At 39.2% G+C, this 20,508-nt stretch overlaps 1 protein-coding gene across 1 annotated transcript in view; it reads left to right on the forward strand.

Moving 5' to 3' along the window:
- LOC141804374 (carboxyl-terminal PDZ ligand of neuronal nitric oxide synthase protein-like) overlaps positions 1 to 17,428 on the forward strand; it is a 30,025-nt gene extending 12,597 nt beyond the window's left edge. Inside the window, exons 6-10 of the mRNA XM_074688761.1 lie at positions 2,588 to 2,714; positions 3,096 to 3,223; positions 9,733 to 9,894; positions 14,817 to 14,985; positions 15,623 to 17,428. Coding sequence (XP_074544862.1) covers positions 2,588 to 2,714; positions 3,096 to 3,223; positions 9,733 to 9,894; positions 14,817 to 14,985; positions 15,623 to 16,152 — 1,116 coding nt within the window. The 3' untranslated portion in view covers positions 16,153 to 17,428. The remainder of the gene's footprint in view (positions 1 to 2,587; positions 2,715 to 3,095; positions 3,224 to 9,732; positions 9,895 to 14,816; positions 14,986 to 15,622) is intronic.
- Positions 17,429 to 20,508: the final 3,080 nt, after the last annotated feature.

Below are 20,508 nucleotides of genomic sequence, written 5' to 3' on the forward strand. Positions count from 1 at the left end.
CACTAAATGCTCTGTGCAATTACCTCTTTCTGCTTGTGTCACACGGACCTTGTTCAGGAGCAGTGGTTGTACGGCAACTCAAAAGGTCAAACCTAGAAAAAAATAATTCAAATTTGATAAATATGTAAATGCTGTCTTAGTGTCTACAGCTAAAACTGTTTTGAAAAGTATCTTTACAGTGTCTTTTCTGAGTCAGCCTGATGTGTTTCTCACTGCTTCACCTCAGTAAAGTGTCCGTCAGATTGATATGACAGCTAGAGAAATGCTGTATTTAAGTATTGCTAAAAAGTGCAGTTATGTATATAAACAGTATCTGGATAGATATTTACAAATTAGGCAGTTCAGGTCAACACCTTTCTTAGAGGACACAAAGTTTGTTTGCTGAAGCAGGGGGCATTTCTTCCCCTGTTTACTGCATATCTAGTCAAATGTGTGTTGGGGAGTTTATTGCTGCAATTGGTATCAGTAAAGGAAATGTCAGACAGAGCACTTAAGACCAGTCAGCAGATCTCAATGAGGAGAAATAATTTAAGGTAATGGCCAAAACAAAAATAAAAGTGTCACACCTCTCTGTGCTGTTATTTCTCTCTTTTTTCTTCCTTCTCTCAGGAGAGAGCGCACACAGCCTAACCTGTCAGGGATGAGTTCTGGTCTAGCTCGGCTCCTTGTCTTCTTCTCTCACCACAGACTCTTTGAACTTGCATTCAAAATAGGATACTTTTTGACAGACGCATAGCCGGAGCGACCCAGTGCTGGTGTGCCAGAAATGTCTCTGACCTGCTGGAGGTGACATTTCTGAAAATTTGGGGGAAAAAAAAAACTTAATGATGCCAATTCTTCATAACTTATATACAATTACAATAGGAGGATATATCAAATGCTTTTTTATACAACAGAAGTGACTTGAATGTAGGGCCATTTTGACCTCAAACATTAAAAAACAATATTCAATAGTTACAATAAAACAATGAATTAATGCAAAAAAAGTGCTTTACAGCGTTCATAAAACACCTTTATCCTTTAATATGAAAAAAAAAATACAAAAGTGAAAATTTATGGTAAATTTTGATGTTTCCTGTAAGGTTAATTTACAAAACACACTGTAGTGCTTTATATATTCATTTTTTTTTTTTTTTGAAAGGTAAATCAGACATTATTACCTCTGCCATGGAGGTTGTGTTTTTGGGAGGGTTTGTTTGTTTGTCTGTGAAAAACATAACTCAAAAAGTAACAAACGGATCTTGATGAAATTTTCAGGAAATGTTCAAAATGGGATAAGGAATAAGTGATTAAATTTTGGAGGTGATCTTGATCACCGTCTGGATCCAGGATTTTTTATAGGATTCTTTATCATTGTGAGATAGGGCCGTTTTCACCATATGTGTATATAACGCCATGATAAATGGTTGGATTGCTTTGCAAAACAATACAAGACAAGGTCAACATAATTTCTGACAGATGGAAAAGTACGACCCAGATCCTGCTAATACTCTGGATACCAACATCATGAATATGAAATATGTACTGGGTCATCATAATTTTCAACACTGTCAGGAAACAAATTATCGTACAAACCTGCAGCTAACACCAAATTGTAGCAGACAGTCTACAGGTAAAAAACAGCACAGCAGCACAGCTTACCTGACTGACAGGTGGACAACATGTGGCTGTTGGCAAAAATGATCAAGGTCCGCCCATGAATACATGTGACGGAGCCTCAGTTACCGATCTCTTACTGAAGCCTACCTCCTCTCTGATATCTGTTACACACTAAGCTCACAGGAAATGAGACACGGGGCAATCAGATCTCAGTCTGTGTGTCTGACTCTGGATGAAACATTTTTCAACACTCTTCCTTTGATACACCGTTTGATTTTTCTGATTCGTTTGTTTTGTACATATTGTGTATGAGTCACTCTTACTGTTTTTTAACTGTGTTGTTATAATGTGTCAGGCTGTGTGTGTGACTCATCTTATGAAATTGAATCTTTTATCCTTGCATAAAACAGCAGTAAATTATTTTTGTTCAACGTAGTTTCTATGGAAACAATGTTTTGTATGCAGTGTTGAATATGGATGACATATCCTGTGACAAAATTAATTTAGGTCTCAGAAGCTCATTATCTTTTATTTAAGGTAATTAAAATGTTCCCGTCTGATGACCTGGTGATGCTGGCGTGCCTCTTGAGCTTCCTGCAGTAACAAAAAAACATCACACCTCTCCCTCTGCCATCAAAGTCACTCGCCTCTGAAATTGACCAATCCATCACTGCGACAGCAGAAAGTATGCAGAGCAGATATTCAAGGACGCCATCCTCTACACTCATAATGTCTGATTTTTATCGTTCCCGTCCCTTTCTACCTGCCACATGTACTCTGTTGTGTATATTTCATATAATCTCTCCATGAACCTGTGAACAAACACATGCATACACACTCTCCTTCATCCTTTCACTTCTCTTCCTTGGCATCTCATTTTCTCCCCTGCTGTGTCTTCTAATTTTTGCATCCTTCCTCACTGTGCTCCTGCTGCCCCTGCTCTCAAACACACACACACACTCAGTTTTTGTCTCTGCCCTGCTTACAGTCACAAGCCATGAGGATCGTGCGGACTGTGGGTCAGGCGTTTGATGTGTGTCACCAGATGACCCTGCAGCAGAAAAGCGACCAGGAGGATGAAGAGGGGAAGGCGGAGGAGTCTGAGGCTGTACCAGGTGACCCATACACACACATAGACAGCATTACACCCACAAAGCTAGACTATCCTCCCCCTGCCCCAGTCTGCGTCCTTCCTCCTCTCCTTCTGTCACTCACTAAATCTCCCTCCCTCCCCTCAAACACAGGAACAGAAATGCCTGCAGTGACCGGGCACACCTCACAGAGAAAATACATTTCTACCCACCGTCACTGTTTATTTCTTGCTGCATGCCAGGCTGAAGCTGCAGCTGTGTTTTAGTGTGAGCCATTGATCAAAGATGTTATGGGCTTCTGCCAGCTCTGCTGCTGCTGCTGTCACTGCCTCTAGATGTGCTGCAAACTACAAAAGTAATAGGGATAACTGCATGAAAAGTCCTAATTATCTCTTCTCTCTGCAGCAAAGAAAAGGTTTGCATTGTCAGAGGAGACCGACCTTGAAGGCACCACGGAGGAGAGCATTGAGTGCGTCTCTTCATCAGACCCTGAGAAGAGCAAAAAGGACGAGGCCCTCAGCAATGACGGGAAGGTAGAGTACTGAAGTTGTCCTTGAGCATTTCAGTGAGGCTTGTATGAAACCATCAGACATGCAGATGGTTTGTAAAGCCTGCAATAATGAAGCAAACACTACGAGGGGCTGTGCATGGATGCTTGTCGCTCCAGTCTGTTAGATATTTACCAGTATGGTTACGTAGAGCAACAGTTTGAAACGTGACGTCAAGCAAGCATTGTAGCAGTCGGCTATATGTTAGCAACATCGTCAACTTGTAGGCTAACGTGACAACAAGTAAACACTGACAGTTTGTAAGTAGTTTAGTAGCGCTTATATTTAGCACAGCTGGCAGCCTGGTGCTCTAAGACATATCCGTAATGTGTAACGTCAGTGAATCCTGGTTAGCTATGTCCTGCCAGTCATCTACCAATCAGAGCTAACGTAACCTCACTCTTCATTTTATTGATAGAGTCTCAAGTTTGAACAGACCACTGCAGAATAACTGCTGACTGTGGGTTGGTATAAACATTATCACAAACAGTCTAACCCCTGTGTTATAGAGTGATACAGCCCAAGCTAAAGGCTAATTAGCCTTTAGCTCAGGCTGTATCACTCTCCTGTTTATCTTTCTTCTGCTCTTCTGTCCTTTTTCTGTCTGACAGTTAGGCTCCAGTGTGCACCATCACTACAAAATTAATCCCAGAATCCCAGAAATCATTTCTAGCAGAGATAAAACACAGATCTCTGTGTTATATCTCTTCTCTCTACTAAACTTCGTCAGCTGGCGTGGTGTTGTCATAGAGACCTAGATGTGCCGTAAATTAATCCAGCTTCTTAGCCCTGGAAGCTAAGAAGCAGCTATTTAAAATAACCTGTAACCAGCAATATTAGTGCTGATAATATCATTTTAAAGTGTGGATTACGATCAGGCACAGAGACTTTTTCAAGATCACTCACAAACTCCTCACAGCCCCTTTAAATAGTCAAATGAAGTAACCACAAAAGCATGACATGTATTACATAAATTTTCTTCCAAAAAGTTACGCAGATCTTCTGATGAAATAAGTAATTTGTTGTGAAGTATCATCTTAAAGTATGCTTAAATTATTTCATTTTTAAACTTGATAATATGTTTTCTGTTGTACTGAAGAAGTCAGTTTGCTGTAGACTTCAATGTTTTCTGACTATTTTTGGGTCAGTTGGTCTGAAATAATTTTAGATTACATTTTTACAGTGTAGCAAACTACTAAAATCATATTCCTATGAACTTTTTGTGCATTTTTATAAGAAATATTGAGCACTAATTGGACTTTGTTGGTTAAAACTGACCTTTTCTTTTCACCCTGACAATGGACACAGATTAAGTGGAGAAAAAGCCAAATACAAATAAATGTATTGGTAAAAAAATAAGACATGTTCAGATTGTTTGCCAAAAGCCCACATTTATCCCAGGATTAACATAACACAAAGAAAGCAATGACGACATGAACCCGAGGCCTGAGTGATGTCAACCTGTTCAGATTGTGCAAACAATAGCAGAAGAAAAACTCTTATCTGTTGATTCAAGAAGAAAAAAAATAAATTAACTCCACTTTTAAAATCCTGAGACAGGCTGTAAAAGGTGATGTCTATACTGGTGGGTGGGGAGCTGTTCAGTTTACAGTTTTTCACTCTTTTATGCATTTTCATCACAGCCTCTGCATTCAGTTAAGCTTCATCCCACTGTCCCCAAAAGTCAGTTTAAGACCAGTTTTTCACTGAGAGAAAAAAAAAGAGTCTGTAGGCACCAATCACAAATTATTTTCAACCGATATAATAATAATAATAATACAGAGTCCTATCTAAAAACATAATTTATGTCAGGTTTTGTGTACTTCCTCTGCTCATATGCCAGGCTTTCAGATGATGTGAAAATTTCCAGCTTCATCTTGATCTCCACAGATCTCTGTGTCTCTGATAAATTGGAGCGATGTTAATTTAAGCAGAAGTTTGTCTGTTTTACTCCCCTTTTATCCATTTCTACCACCGCTTTTTCTCCAAGCCTTTGCTGAAAACTGATAGAACATGAACTGAAAAATAAATTCATTTAAAGAATATATAAAAATACTACAGAAAAGTCCTTTAACTAAACAAGCTCAAAGTTCCCCCAGCTCACTGTGGTTCAACATAAGCGTGTTGTCAAACTGAAAACACTTATTCCCTTCAAAAGAAACATCTAAAGATGCACAGGATGCTTCCACTAACTCGTGAAGTATGAGAGATAAAAACTCTCAATAAATAATTCTGTGATGTTTACAGCTCATGGGGTCATGATGAAAGTTTGGCATCATACGGAGCCGGATGAGGATCAGAAAAAGCAGCAAGTAGCTGTGTCTTCAAGGCTTGTTTGTGAAGAAAATGTTCCATGAAGCTGTTAAATATTGATGCCGTCATATGGTTTATTGATGAAAACATATCTAGGTTCTCGCTGCTCTGCTAATCCTGAGATGTCGAACAAGCAGCCCTCTCATATTTGTGGGCTTAGTCTCAGCAGCACCCTGTCAGATTTATTACTCAGCAGAGATAAACACTGCTGTGCTGGCATGTAGCTTGGTGGTTTGAAAGATATTTTTTCTAACTGCAGAGTCACTTTAGGAAAAAGATACACTTTATTTCATATTTGGTGCAGTTCTAGTTGCTTCAGAAACCACATACAGTCTTACCCCCTCACCATATGTTTTAAAGGTCAATTGTCCTTCACAGTCCTGTATTAATGACAAAAGAGTCTATCGTATTGATCCGTCATCTCAGATATGACAGATAAGTGGTGCCCTTCATGGCTGCTCTCCCCCCAGCAGCACTCTAACATGATTGTGTGATTCCTGCACGGTGAAACCGCCAAGCAGCAGCCCGTCTGGTCAGTCTGTAGATCTGTTTAAAGATACTATCGACTGAAGTCCCATTAAAGCAGCATTTTCACAATTAGATTAACTGACTTTTCTCTCTATTTGTTATTGGACCAGAGAGCTCCCTTTACATCACTAGAGTAAGATGAGGGTGAAGGATTTTTGAAGCATATAGAAAATCTGGTGGCATTAATACTAGAATAAAAGCTGTTTTCATCATGATATGCAAATACAAAGAGGATGAAGTGGCTGCTCGTCTGTAAAAGATAACACTTAGAATAGTAAAATCAGTGTAACACTTCCAGTGTTTCAGGTCTCCCTTACCTTTTATCATAAACAGAGTTTCAAGTCTTACACTGAGTCTCTACATAGGGTTTTGATGACTTTCAGAGTTTAAGTTTTCATGTTGGGTGGGAAATAACGGAGGGGGGACCAACATGCAGACAAATAAGATTCAATGACCAAGCATAAAAAAGCAAGAAGTCCAACGAAAACTTATCTTCAACTCAAGGCAAAACTAAAGCCAAAATGAACTCTTTGGGGCGTTTCTGTCTGACCCACAGAGGTTGATCAAAAATTAGAATGTAAACAAAAAAATGGGTTTGCTGCGCACATATTACAACTGTTTTGCTTTTATTTTGAAAAGTGTGATGTTAGCATTATTTTCGTATGTGCACATGAGCCCTGTGTGAGCCCTGCTTGTATAGTAACAAGTGATGAAGTTGAAGAGGTTTTATAAAGTGAAAAACATTCGAGTTATTGTATTTTGTATGAAGCTTTTATTGTTTTTTTTTTATTTGTGGAGACTAACAAGCTAAAACTAAAATTAAACACTAATGTGATTTTTTTTTTTTTTTTTTACTTTTGTTTGTTTTTACTTCTGTACAACAAATCGCAAGCACAACTTTACATATTTACAGAACATCCTTATTCTCCTGGTTAAAAGTAACAGCAAATCAAAATATATAAGTAACTGCAATTTACAATGGGAGAAAGTAAATATTGGGCAGAATTAAAGGTCCCATATTATGCTCCTTTTCTGCAGTTTAATATGGATCATTGATGTCTGTAAAAAGTAAAACAAGAAACACTAAAAGACCCATTAAATACGAGAGGGATCTATAAAACAGAACAGAGAATCAAAGCCAGATTACAACACAAAACAACCCTCAAACCTTAACCAGCCTGAAGGGCTTCATAGTTTTTCATCACCAAGACAGAAACAGAACTAAAGCTAAAATAAATATTGCTCCCAGGTCCATTTAAATATTAAAATAAGACTTCAAATACAACTCCTGAACGGGCCAGAAGGATTTGTTTTATCTCAAATAGACCATTAACAACAATTGTCTTGTGGGTATGTTTTTGAGTTTTATTGATGCTAACTTACCAAGAAAATATTTTCATCCCTTTTTTATAGTGCGTGAAGGGACGTTTTAAATAGCTGAAGATCATTGTGCCCACAAGTTTAAATCTTTCAAGTCAGAAGCTTAAATTCAAACCCAGAGCCTCCTCTTTCTTTCTTCATTCATCAAACAGTTCACCTGTGATTCAAGTGGAAATTTATCACAGAGCAGGCAGCAGCACAATCTCCTACATCAACAGCAGCCTCAGAAGAGCACCGCCAGCTCCTTCATCGATCTGCCTTTGGTGTGAAATAAAACATGCTCCATATTCTTTTTTACACTCCATATGGTGGAAATAGCAATGATCTTTCTTCTTCTGCCTGTCTCAAAGTTTGTTTTGTACCTGTACACAGCACAAACAAACCTAATGTCTGGTGTTGAATTTAGTTTAAGATGTGTTACAAATTTAATTATAAAAGACTAATGACACTGTGGAGGCAAGACAACACACTGTTTAAGGTTTTAGCTCAAAATATTTTGGGAAACTCTTGGAAAAAAAAGTAATTCATGATTATGATACATACCTGATCAAAATCTTAAGACCAGTTGAAAAAATGCTACACTATGCGTTTTGCACATTTGAACCTTAATGAGGTTTTAAGCATATCTACAATATGCAAAAGCAAGAAGTGTGACAAAAATCATTTAGAACTTGTAATTTTTTTTAAAAAAAGCAATTAAAGCCTAAATCTGCTCTAAATTTCTGTCAGGCATTCACACGGTCATGCCCTCCTGATGGCTAAAGCTAAGAAGCTGTCTCTTCTTGCACGTGGTCAGATTTTTGAGCTGTATAGACAAGGCCTCTCACAGCGTGCCATTGCTGCAGAGGTTGGACGCAGTAAGACAGTCATTCTAAATTGTTTGAAAGATCCTGAGCATTATGGAACAAAAAGTCAAGTGGTTGACACAAAAAATTACACCTGCGCTGAGCCGGAGGATCTGATTGGCTGTCCATCAAGACACAGGGCGGTTCTCAACCCAAACTAAGGCCCCTACTGGTGCCGATTGCAGCGCATTAACCATCAGACAGCATCTGCAGGAAAAGGGTTTTAAAAAACAAAAAAACGAATTCAAGGATTTCGTCTCCTTCAACGCCACAAAACTGCCCGTTTAGACTTTGCCAAGGATCACCAAAATGGGACATTGAAAGTTGGAAAAAAGTTTTATCCTCTGATGAGAAAAAAGGTAACCTTGATGGTCCAGATGGCTTCAACGTTACTGGCATGACCAGGAAATTCCACTTTAGATGTTTTCTTCCCGGCACAGTGGAGGGGTCCTTCATGATCTGGAGCTTTGTCATTCAGTGAACACTGGAGCTTCAGGTGGAGCAGGGTGGTCAAACGGCGGCTGGTTACGTTCAAATGTTGCAGCAGGCATCCCTCATGACTGAGGGCCCTGGTCTGTGAGGTAACAGCTGGTTTTTTAACAGGACAACGCTGCAGGTCACAATGCTGGCTTAATGAAGGACTTCTTCAGGGAGAATAACTTAGCTCCTTTGTGACCATCCCGCATGTTCCCCTGATTTAAATCCAATAGAGAATATTTGGGGATGGATGGCGAGGGGAAGTTTATAAAAATGGCCGTCAGTTCCAGACAGTTGATGCCCTTCGTGAAGACATCTTCACCACTTGGAGCAATGTTCCCAAAAGCTTCCTGGAAACACTCGCATCAAGCATGCCCAAACAAATGTTTGAAGTGATTAACAAGAACAGTGGAGCTACTCATGACTGAGTCCTACTGAGATAAACTATTTTGAGCAATGGTCTTAAACTTTTGATCAGCTAATGAACAGCCTATTTCAGTTTACTAGTTTTTTTCAATAAATTACTTTTCAAAGTGTTTTTTGTCACACTCCCCCTTCTTGCTTTTGCATATTGTAGCTCTACTTGAAACCTCATAAACATCCAAATGTGCAAAAGATAAACTCTAGCAATTTTTCAACTGGTCTTAAGATTTTGATCAGGTCTGTACAAGTTTAAAGTGTTTATCTTTATATTTTTCTAAAGATCAGGACTTCCACAGAAACAAAAAATGTTTAAGACCCACTGTAAAATCTTATTACCCCACACTTTACTTGATTTCTTTTCCAATCGTCTAAAGGCCATCCAAAGTCGTTAGTATGCATACAGCGGCATATTTTATCATCTTCACTCGATTATAGAATAAAGGAATTTGCAGTGTTCTTATTTGTATTTTGTATCTGACCCCGAAGCTCCCTATGTTTATATTAATATTTACTATCACAATTCCATAGGTCCCTGAAAAACCATCGCTCCTGCTGACCTCCCCCCTCCTTGGAGCCTCGTTGTTGGGTCAGTCGGCAGCAGACGCTCCGCTCTCTGAGGAGCATCAGGTCCAGCTCCTAAAGAAACAACTGCAGCAGCAGGAACAGCAGGCACTGGCAGCTTCAGCACAGGTACAGACCGCATCTTTTTTCCTCTCTGTCATATTTTCTGTTTTCTATTGGTCAGAGCTGTGAGATGGTTTTAACATCCCCAAAATAAAAGGGGTAAGCATGTAAAAGTAGTTTTGCATCTTACATTTGCCATTGCTACAACCACAACCTTTCTCAGTTTATTTTCACCTGTACTTGGCTCCATCTCCTCATGGTGATGATAACATTGATCAAATCTAAAGGGTAGTTGAGGAGTTGTAGTCTGATTTGTTGGACTATAACAGAATGTCATAAAACATAACACAACTCTAACTCTAACTTTTGTTACATGTTTTTCTTGGGAAATCTGGAACAAACGTTTGCCAGACAAACCCCAAAACACTGGGTATCAGTCAGCTGCAACATGCTGGCAGAAGCTTGTGCTTTTGTTAACAAGCAGCAACAAACACTGTCCACCACAGATGGTTCAGAGGTAGTTCAGAACAGCCGTGGAGCAAGATGGATAGTTAATGGGACCATTAACTTTATATCAAAGAGGGATTTGAATTCGGTTTTGTTTATTTTGTTTTGTTTATTAGTTGGCTCTTTATGACAGATTTAATTCCAGTGGGAAGACAAGGTGCTTCACACAATACAAAAAGAATCCCTACTGAGGTTTACAAAAACCTATTCAACAAAAGTATTTAAAAGTTAAAATTGAAACGGTTACATTTGAAGAGGGGTTGGTGGGATTTTTTGGGGATTTACCGTCCTTCTGGTAACCCTATCAGCTGCTGTCCCTTACACGACAATGGTTTTAGGGTGAAACGCAAAAGTTTTGTTGCATTTCAACCTTGCGTTTACACAGAAACAGCGTTTCGTTTCAGTTGACCTAAAACGCAAACTTTTGAAAATGGTCTCCAGAGTGGGATTTTTCTGAAACGCTCCCGAAACGCTCCCGACACCGTTGCCGTGTTAACAGTAAGCTGGCGTTTTCAGTGGGAACAATGACTTCACACTCCGCCTAGCACGCGCATACAACAGGACAACAGTACCGTTGTCACGATTGTCGCGAACTATGGTGTTTTGCTTGTGCTGCTCAATCTGCTGAATGTCTCTCAACAAAATGTGCATCTGTTGCTCCACTTTTGCACTTAATATTCCCCAATACACCAGATGATCGGCTCAACTCCACTTCGGTGGAGATCTCCCAAAAGCGACTACTGGACAAGACAGTTGTAGCACCACCTGCAGGCCTGGCATGCTTACTACTGCGTTTTCAGTCCCTCTGCATTTCTGTGTAAACGCAGATTTTTTTCACTGCGTTTTCACAGCGTTGTAGTGTTTTCAGATGAAAGGTTGTGTAAACAAGGCCTAGGACTCCCTGTTCAACAAACCCCTTTCCCTCTGATTGGACAGTCCTCTGGGGGCCTGTAGGGCGAGGCAGTGACATGGGCAGAGCTTGTTGTTTCAGACCCACCCCTCCAACATGAAATGGACCAGTTTGAGAGATCCTTATAAGATGACATCATCATTTAAGGAAGTCTTTTGAAGATCTTTTGCTCTTTTTAGACTGATTCAAGGATTTCTACAAGTTTTGACTCTTTAGCTTTTTGAAAATCTGTGCTGGTTTGTTATGATCATCCAACATTGATGCTTTATACCAATATTCAAAATATGGTTAAGTATAATACCCCTCTTTCAGGTCCAAGAGGAGGAAGTAAATATTCCAGACAGAAGGTTAAAATAGGATATAGCATATTTTAGAATACAAGCAGAAAAGTTGTGCAATAAAAACTGAATTCAAAAGGTTTTTTTTGTCTGCAACTCTACATGAAACAATTTGTCATCTTGTTCTGATGAGGAGATATGTTCCAGATAAGATAGGAGTGATTCACATAAATTTGACTCCTAGAAATAAAGTATTCACCATTGAGATGCTATGTAAAATCTGCACAGACATCTAATGCATTCAACTACCTCTCTTTTATCTTCTGGTGATGAGGATTTTGGTTGTTGGGCTCTTTAAATCTTGTCTCTGGCAGCTAGAAGTAACCCAGTTTTTCATTGTTTTCCAGTCCTGCTTCACTTAAAGTACATCCTCACATATCTAAAGGCTGCTCAGATGTGCTGTGTAGAAACGTCAGCAGGCTGAGAGTTGGCCAAACCTTTAGTACAAATATATGAAAAGAAAATCTGAAAATGCTTTCCGCTAAGGTGGAGATAAGTCAGGGAACAGCAGTAAGTCACTGGCCAATTACAGAGAGACTTGATTATTTGCCTTATTATATTTGAGCCTGCCAAATTCAGAGCCTCTCACTGAATGTGGTTTTACAAGAGAAGGGATTTATTCTTGAAAGCATGGACACAGTTCACATGACCCGTGAGATCTGTATAATCTTGTTATTCTTTTCCATTGTGAATCCAGAGTCTTCTTTAAAAGGATGATTTATTCAGTGCTTTGCTCCACTAAAGAGTTTTTCTCAATTGAACAGGTTCTTAAAAGTCTTATTTTGGAACAAAGTGTTTAGAAATGCTCCTGAGATCCTCATATTTTTATTCTTATATCTTTAAATGTCCTTTCTTCCATTCACAGGTGTACAGCCTAAGCACTCTATTAATGATGTCCCACCGAGGGAAAATAGGTGACATTTAGAAAAACAAAATATGACAAGGCTTCAGTCCTTAGAAGGGCATTGGGAAGGGGTTGAAAGGAAATAGAAAATCAGAATACTGCTGGTCGGGGAAGACAGAAAAGAAAGGCTGTTCTGTTTGAAAAGCAGGTAAAAAAGAAATAGGTTAGAAATCAGAATTGATTGTCCCAGAACAAACAGCTAAAGCTCACAGTCAGCCTTTCTTGATTGATCTGTCTGTGCTCTGCTATTAAAACGTCAACTTTTATTGGAAATGAAAATACAGCCTCTATTGTTCCCCGCGCTGTGGTTTATGTGGTTACCATGGTCACACAGGGGAAGATGAAGACATTAGAGCATTGTACACTTTCACAAGAGTGAGAGCAGCCACTGTGTTTACTCTGACAACAAAGGAGGCTGTCTGAAGTAAATTTAGGGCCGACAATGACGTTTCTGTATTTCTAACCTAGTTTAACTCTGACCGTGCCGCCAGTAACCAGTAAAAATATAAAACAGGTTTTATGAGTTACATGTTCAGCATCTTATTTTAGCAAACAAGCATAGTATCATCTCCCCTCTGATCAGTTATTACTCCATTAAAACCCTGTGTTATTCCCTGACCTTAAAGACTTGCCAGTAAGTCAAATCAAATCACCCAGTGTAAAGAAATCTAGCACATTTCACCTCTGCCTGTTGACTCTGTGGCAAAAAATGAGAATTTCTGTTCCCATTACAAGATGTTAATCAATAAGAATTGTATTTTATAAATGGAAGACACGACTGAAGAGAAGAGAGAAATTAGATATATGATATATGATTTATATCAGAGAAGTAAGATAATTAATGGATATGTCACACTGAATATTAATCAGGCTATCATTGCATTGCATTACATTACCTGCTGTGGAATTAAAGGGGTTATAAGTTTAAATGATTCACATTCATTTCATGTCTATAGATATAGGAAAATTAATGTAAAAAAAAATATTATTATACTACTTAATCAATACCCTACTCTAATTTTCCTCTTTTTTTTCTTTTGTTTGCTTTTCTTATTGCTTGGACAACTGTTCATTGTACATCACTTGAATGTAACTGTTTGTTAAGATGTATGAATACTATAGACCGATTATCAGCCTGGCCAATATTTGGCATTTTGACGCATATCGGCATCGGCCTTTTTTAAAATCTGACGGCCGATAAGAAACAACCTTACTGCGTTGTTGCGGCTCTGATGCAGCCACTCCGCTGTCTGTAGTCACTACTCAGCCCCCAGCACTGTCCCACTCACACTACCATCTGATTGGTTACAAGCAGAGCCATTACTTGGGAAACAGCCAACGAGGAAGTAGTTAACAGTAGATCCACCTACCATAGAGGGATGGATGGAAATGTGCATAAGATCTATATCATGGAAAAGATAACATTTTCCCTCAGAGTACAACAAGAAAAAAAATATAAAATGTGGTCTGAATGGACTGAGTTTGTAAAAAAATGCAAGAGACTTTAACTGACTTTAGTTTATGTTAAGACAAACCCCCTACACATTGTTTTTTGTATTGATTTTTATTTGGTCTAGAAGTGGTGAGCGCCCTGGTTCTGTAGTTTATGTTATAGTGTATACTGAAATGACTTATAAGGGAATTAATAATAATAATATTAATCTGGGAAAGCATTATGGAAAAAGTCAATCAGACTTTATGTACGATGGATACTGAAAGCTATGTGTTATGGAAAACAAACTGTGCTTTACCTAATAAAAAGAAAAAAAACATGAAGTCAGTGTTAAAAAATAGACATGAATGTAAACTTGGAATGTATGTAATATGAATGCTCAATAAAATGATACATAAAAAAATATCAGACAAATGAGTAAAAATCTAGAGGATCAGTTTTATCCAACGTGGAGGAAAACTATAACATGCTCTGCTAGATGTGGCCAGGTATTTCAGCTCAATAAATTCTCACCTTTTTCTTTCCTATAAACTTTTACTTCGACTTGTAAAAAGTTTTTCACCAGATGAAATGTGCCTGAGGCGAGACTTTACTTCACATCATACTTTGATGATTAGAGGTAGACTTCTTTTTCCTGCCCATCCTGGCTGATCTCACTGATAGAGGCTGCTTCATAACGCTGATGCGTCATAAAATCTGTACTTGAGATGCTCTGGAGTTTAATTAACAGTCTGCCTCCCTGAAGGTGATTTTATACATTTCAATGTCTAAAGTGGACATTAAAGATGAGCTATAAGGGATATTTGGTTTCGATTTGTCACACTGAAGCTGTGCATATATCGTACAATGTGTGTTTGTGTGTCTGGATCCATACAGGTCCATGTACTCCAGGAGCAGCTGTCAGTGGAGGTTTCTGCGAGGACTGAGGCCCAGGCCAGAGTTCAGAGGCTGCTGCAGCAGAACACAGACCTGCTGCAGCACATTTCCCTGCTGGTCAAACAGATCCAGGAGCTGGAGCTCAAAGCTGCTGGACATCCATCATCCAGTGAGTGTCAAACCTGTTCTCATCAGCTGTTTAAAAACTGCTTTAAAATCTTTAAAAGAGAGAAGAAATTTTCAAAACTTAAATCATAATCTTAAAGAAACATTTCATGGTCATTGTTTTTTTTCTGCTGCTGTGCACAAAACTTTTTGGACAAAGTTGGAGTCTTTTGTTACTCACTTTTCAGAGCTGTTCGACTGCACCATTAAGTTTTTTTTATGTGCTTCAAACTTGTATTTGGTTTGATGTCTCTCAGGGTTTTCTTATCTGCTGATTTCCTCAATTAAATCTTCTTTCATCTCATTCCCTCTTATCTCTTTCTTTCCTTGATTCCTCTCTGTGATTGTGGCTCCTTTTCACATTCATTTCTGGCATGCAATCAATTAGTCCATGGCAGCCCTCTCGGGGTTCAACACTGCACTCTGCTTCCCCTTCTCTACTTTTAGCCAGTGGCAATATGCTGCTATAAAAGTCATGAATTATCAAATCCTGCAAGTGCAGACCTCACCCAGCTCCATTTAATCTCCTTTGCTATGCCCAAACCCCTTCCCCTCAAGACTTTTTCTCTGTTTTTGTATAATATGTGATAGCTGGTTTAACCGTACACATCCTTCTTTCTTCATTTTGTCTCTGATGTTAGTGGGCTCACAGGACAGTCTTCTGGAGATCACTTTCCGTGCCAAACCTCCAAGTGTAGCCCACAACAGCCTCACCTCTTCTACATCTTCTGGTGCTTTAGCAGCTCAGTCCCTGCTTCAGATCAGTGACAGTGCCTGGGCCTCGAGCCTCCCTGGGCCCTGCTCTCCGGGCACAGTGGGCTCTGCCACCAGCCCCCTGGGATTAAGCAGCAGCGGGGTTCGGTTTGAGTGCTTCCGTTTCTCCTCTCGGGGGGCGGACGGCCAGGAGCAGGGCCAGGACACAGGAGAGACTCCCAGTGATGGAGCCCTGGATGAGAACTTGCTTGGGGAGCAAGTCCTAGGAGCTCTGGAGCTGCTGCGGTTCAGGGAGTCCGGGATTGGATCAGAGTACGAATCGAACACAGATGAGAGCGATGACCGGGACAGCTGGGGGCAGGGGGAGGGGGTAGGAGCTGACGGTGCAGCTCGACTCTTTAATGTGCTGAATGCAGAGAGTCTGCCGGACTGCTTGGGGGACGAGATGGCGGTGTAGTGGTGCAATTAAAGCAACACATGCGGGACTGAATTTATGCACCAAAAGGGAAATATGTACAGAACTTAATTACACGTATGACGTGAAAACTGCACTGCATCTTCTGAAGGTATCAATAATTAGTGTTTAATACTGAACTGAGTGCACTCTAATTCTGTTTGGTAGCCAGAAATTTTGAGTTTCCCTTTGAAGCTTTGATTTTTGACTTCCTAGACACAGAGAAAATGTATAATGTGTTAAACTCAGTAGCCAACAGTTGTATTTAGAAACAGAGAAACAGAATGTATAACTGAACTTATGCTGTTGTGTTTTAGATTATTTGATCCTCATGTTAAAGTAAAGTTGGGTACAGCCTTAATTATGACACTTAGTTTGAAGAAGTTTGCTCAAAAAAGGTCATCACATCTTGTGACTGACATGCTGGACAGCAAAATTGAAATTACAAATTATTTTATTCAGAGCAGCATTTTTAGCCCCTTATATAAACCACAATTCATTAAAATAACCAACTTTTACTTAATAAATTTAATCACGACTAAAAACACTTAAATAATTCTGCAGTTTTAATACTTTGTTGGTGCAGAGCTACATGCTAACGTCACCGTGTTAACAGCATGCTTGTATGTTTACCCTGTTCACTATCTCACTGTGTCGCACTGTGTTATGATGCAAAGTTTAGCTTATTAGCATTAACACAGAGTGGGGCCGATGTTGATGGAAATGTCTCAAGTTTGCACATATCCTGGTTCAACGGAAAGTTTGACACATATTTTTTTATTTGGAACAAGTCCTAAAACATCAAATTAGCCACTCTTTAAACCCTTTCTTTTAATATCACATTCAGCCTGACAGACAGTCACTGGATGTCACTATATCTCAAAGTCATGAAACATTTCTGTTCGTATGACTCAATTGCAATAACGCACCAAAAAAAGAAAAAAAAGTGTAGTTTTATGAACGAAACTCAGCACAGCTTTTTTCTGGTCTTGGATCGTCTGATGGTGTTTTAGGCTCTGTCTAATCCCTGCTGTCTGTTAGTATGTGTTTTGCATACTGTGTGTGTCAGTTTGATGATTGTTGTAGCCAACTTGGTGCCATCCCCTTTTCACTGGGCTTGTTACACTGTGGTAATGTCTTTGTTAATGGACTTGTGACACATTGGGCATGGACATTTTCATTATGCTGTTTTTTAACGGAGGTCTATAAAGTCTGGATATGCTAACACATATTTTGAAGTTTGAGAAATAAAGCTTGGATGTGCTTGGTACAATATGTGATCTGTAATCACACAAAGCACAAATCTCTGGTTTTTGATTTTGATGTCTTCAACACTTTTGTGATTTAAACTTTTAAACATCACACAAAATACAGACAGGACACTGTCATGCGAGACTTTATCATCTTTCTGGAGTAGTTTTTTCACTGTTTCTCACTTACTCCAACATATGCAGCACAAAAATGTCTGTGTTTAGAATTATCTGTTAATACTACACTCACAATGGTCACCTTTTCTTCACCCTTCAGATGAAAAGTCTAAAGCAGACAAAGATGGAGGCCTATAAAACTCAAAGACTCACTTCATATTCTCCCTGCCAGCTGTCGCCGCAGCTCCACCTTGCTGACAGCTGGCCAGCGCTTTGAATCACCGAATTGGGGACGTGTCTTTGAGCACTTTCCAAAATCGATAAATCTCTTCCTCACTCTTTCTCTCTGACTCACCTTCCTTTCCTCTTTTTCGGAGCCTGTTGTTAACCGCTTCTTACCCCTCATACTCTCTCAACCTTTCTGCTGTTTCTTCACACCCATATTTCTCTGTCAGTCTCAGCATTTTTCTCCAAGGTTATGTCTGCTAACAGAAGGTGCTGAAAATTAAAGTGCACTCTAAGAGATGTTTCTCTTTCATGCCCTTTCTCAAACACCCTCTGGTGTTTTGATGCTTTCAGTTAATTTGTTGGGTTACAAATTGCTGAAATAAATCTGGCAGTGTTTTGAAAAGAAACATGTCTCTAACAAAACAATAAGCAGTTCCAGCTCCTGGGCTGACCTTTTCAAAATGTTTTCCTCATTAGTCCCTGTATTCATAATGGGATGTGGACTTGCAAGCAGAAGGTCTTCAGTGATGGCAGCAGCTCTCAGAAATTCAGCAACTGTGGTCATTAAATGGGGTCATCTTCCATTAAGCTCAGTGTGTGTGCAGAGGGCAGCAGCAGCTTAGCGCAGTAACACTGCAGATAAGCTGGAAAATATGAAGAATATCAGCCATTATCCGCCTACAGCCGGCCATGACACCCTACGGCTCCGTGAGTGCAGCTGACACAGATAGTGGGCGGCCTTCAGGAGGTGGCCTCTGCTTTCATTCGTGTAATTGTTATGAAAAATGGTCTATAAGGTCATTCTTCTTACACACTCGACTACTGTGTGGGGGTAAGATTACTTCAGAAAAATTATGTCAGCGTAACCTTTTTCCCTTTGTTTGGTCTTTATAGTCAGACCTGGCACTCTGAATGGTAATTTAGTCAAACACGTCAGTCAACAATGAGAAAACTAAAGCAAAAGGATGGGGTGTTATTAAAATCTGTGGTCGCATTTCTAATTCTCAAAGTGAAAAGCCTGGTAGGTTTGTCATGATCCTTTTGCTATTCAAGCAATGTTGGTTGGTTAGTGCAACAACATTTATTTTATCAGTATTTGGATCACAGTCCAGGTGATATTCAGCATCCAACAGATGCAAGTCTGAAAACCCTTTTCTGAGCAAGCAACAGAATTTATAATGATAATATCTTTTATTTTGCCTCCCTCTTTCTAAATAAATACAATAATACATGATGACTGAGGGAGCTATGAAGGCAGAATAACTTGTCTGTCATCAACCTGTGAAGACATATGTACACATTTTTGGGAATGACCTTACATCCTTTTTGTAAGAGAGGTTAGAAGACAAACCCCCCTCCAATGTTTTTGGTGTTTAAGTAGTAGCAAAAAGAAGTTGGCTCAGCTTTCATGAAAACTGAAAACAGAGAAGGGTTTGGTGAGATGTCCAAATGTAATAAATCTACTGACATAAAGGTATGAAACAAGAAAAATCAACTAAATATTTCCAGATACAACTAAGTCTGCCCCCAGAGATCCCGGGTATGAGTTTAGTATATTAACCAGAAGTCAGAATAAGCGAAGGGAGGAAGAGAAAACAGCTGCATTGACTGTACTTTAACATAACAAAATCTCACCCAATGATATAACTAATTTATGCTAAATATGATGCTATAACTCTGAGTTTGCTTTAGCCTTTTGTAAACATTGGGAAAATACTTTAAATTCAAAGGTTGATACCACTGAGGTGAGCTGAAACTAACAAGTAAACAGTCACTTTAGCCTCAGTAAACACAAGAAATGCTTCAAGTGGATGTTCATATATTTCTCTTTTTTGTATTAAACACTGTTAAGATACAGTAAATGTACAGTCACCAGCTTTTCTGTCGGTTATGATGCAGTAAAACAAGTAAAGGCTGCCATTTTTGGTGAAATTCAACTGTTAATGCACAATTCACAAATACCAAGTATTTGTAAGATATTCAGTACACAGCTAGCTTAACCTAACATAAAAATACGACACAGCAGTAAACGTTTTATTTTGAAAATCTGAAGAAAAAATTTTTTTTTTTAAAAATTACAACTTCGAGTGAACAACCAGTTATCTCTACCTGACACAAAGATTTAATAAAGAAAACAATTAAATTAGCTGATTTGAACAAAACAGACGAACTCATGTAGGTTTAATAGTAAGTGTCTTCCAGCTTAAGCTAACTTAGCCTAGCTCAGCATAGGTCAGGCACACCACACCTGTTAGCGTTGCTAAGCTACTGTATGCTAACGGTTTTGTGCCAGGTAGGGCAGCATCCAGATAAAACGCTCTGCCGGCTTTCTGCAAACCCGCTGAATGGTCCAGCTTATCGACTCTCAGAAAGTAAGCTCACAACTCTGACTCAAATTTTAAGTGTTTCTCTAACTGCCAGTGATATAAAATGTGACATACTTTATTTATGTAAAGAAGAGATAATATCTTTTATGATAAGCAGCAGGCTGCAGAGCTCTGATAGAAACACAGTCATCAAAGTAAGTGTACAGTAGTCTTAAAGGTCTTCAGCCTTTCTTCTGTTTTTCTCTATTTGTCTTTTCTCATATCAGTCTTAGTCATCACACAGAACATCCTGGAGGAAGACTTTTATCTGCTACAGATGCTTTAGATGCTGCAGCAGCAAATCGAGAGGAAGAGGATTGTGTGGGGGAAAATTTGATGCTAAGTGGATTTCATCCATAAAGGTAACTGAGGGAGTAATACTGGTAATCATCACTTTC

Source organism: Halichoeres trimaculatus, unplaced genomic scaffold (assembly GCF_033239565.1).
Source record: "Halichoeres trimaculatus isolate MK-OKI-2021-1 unplaced genomic scaffold, fHalTri1.1 fHalTri1_scaffold_15, whole genome shotgun sequence".
Classification (NCBI taxonomy): Eukaryota; Metazoa; Chordata; class Actinopteri; order Labriformes; family Labridae; genus Halichoeres; species Halichoeres trimaculatus.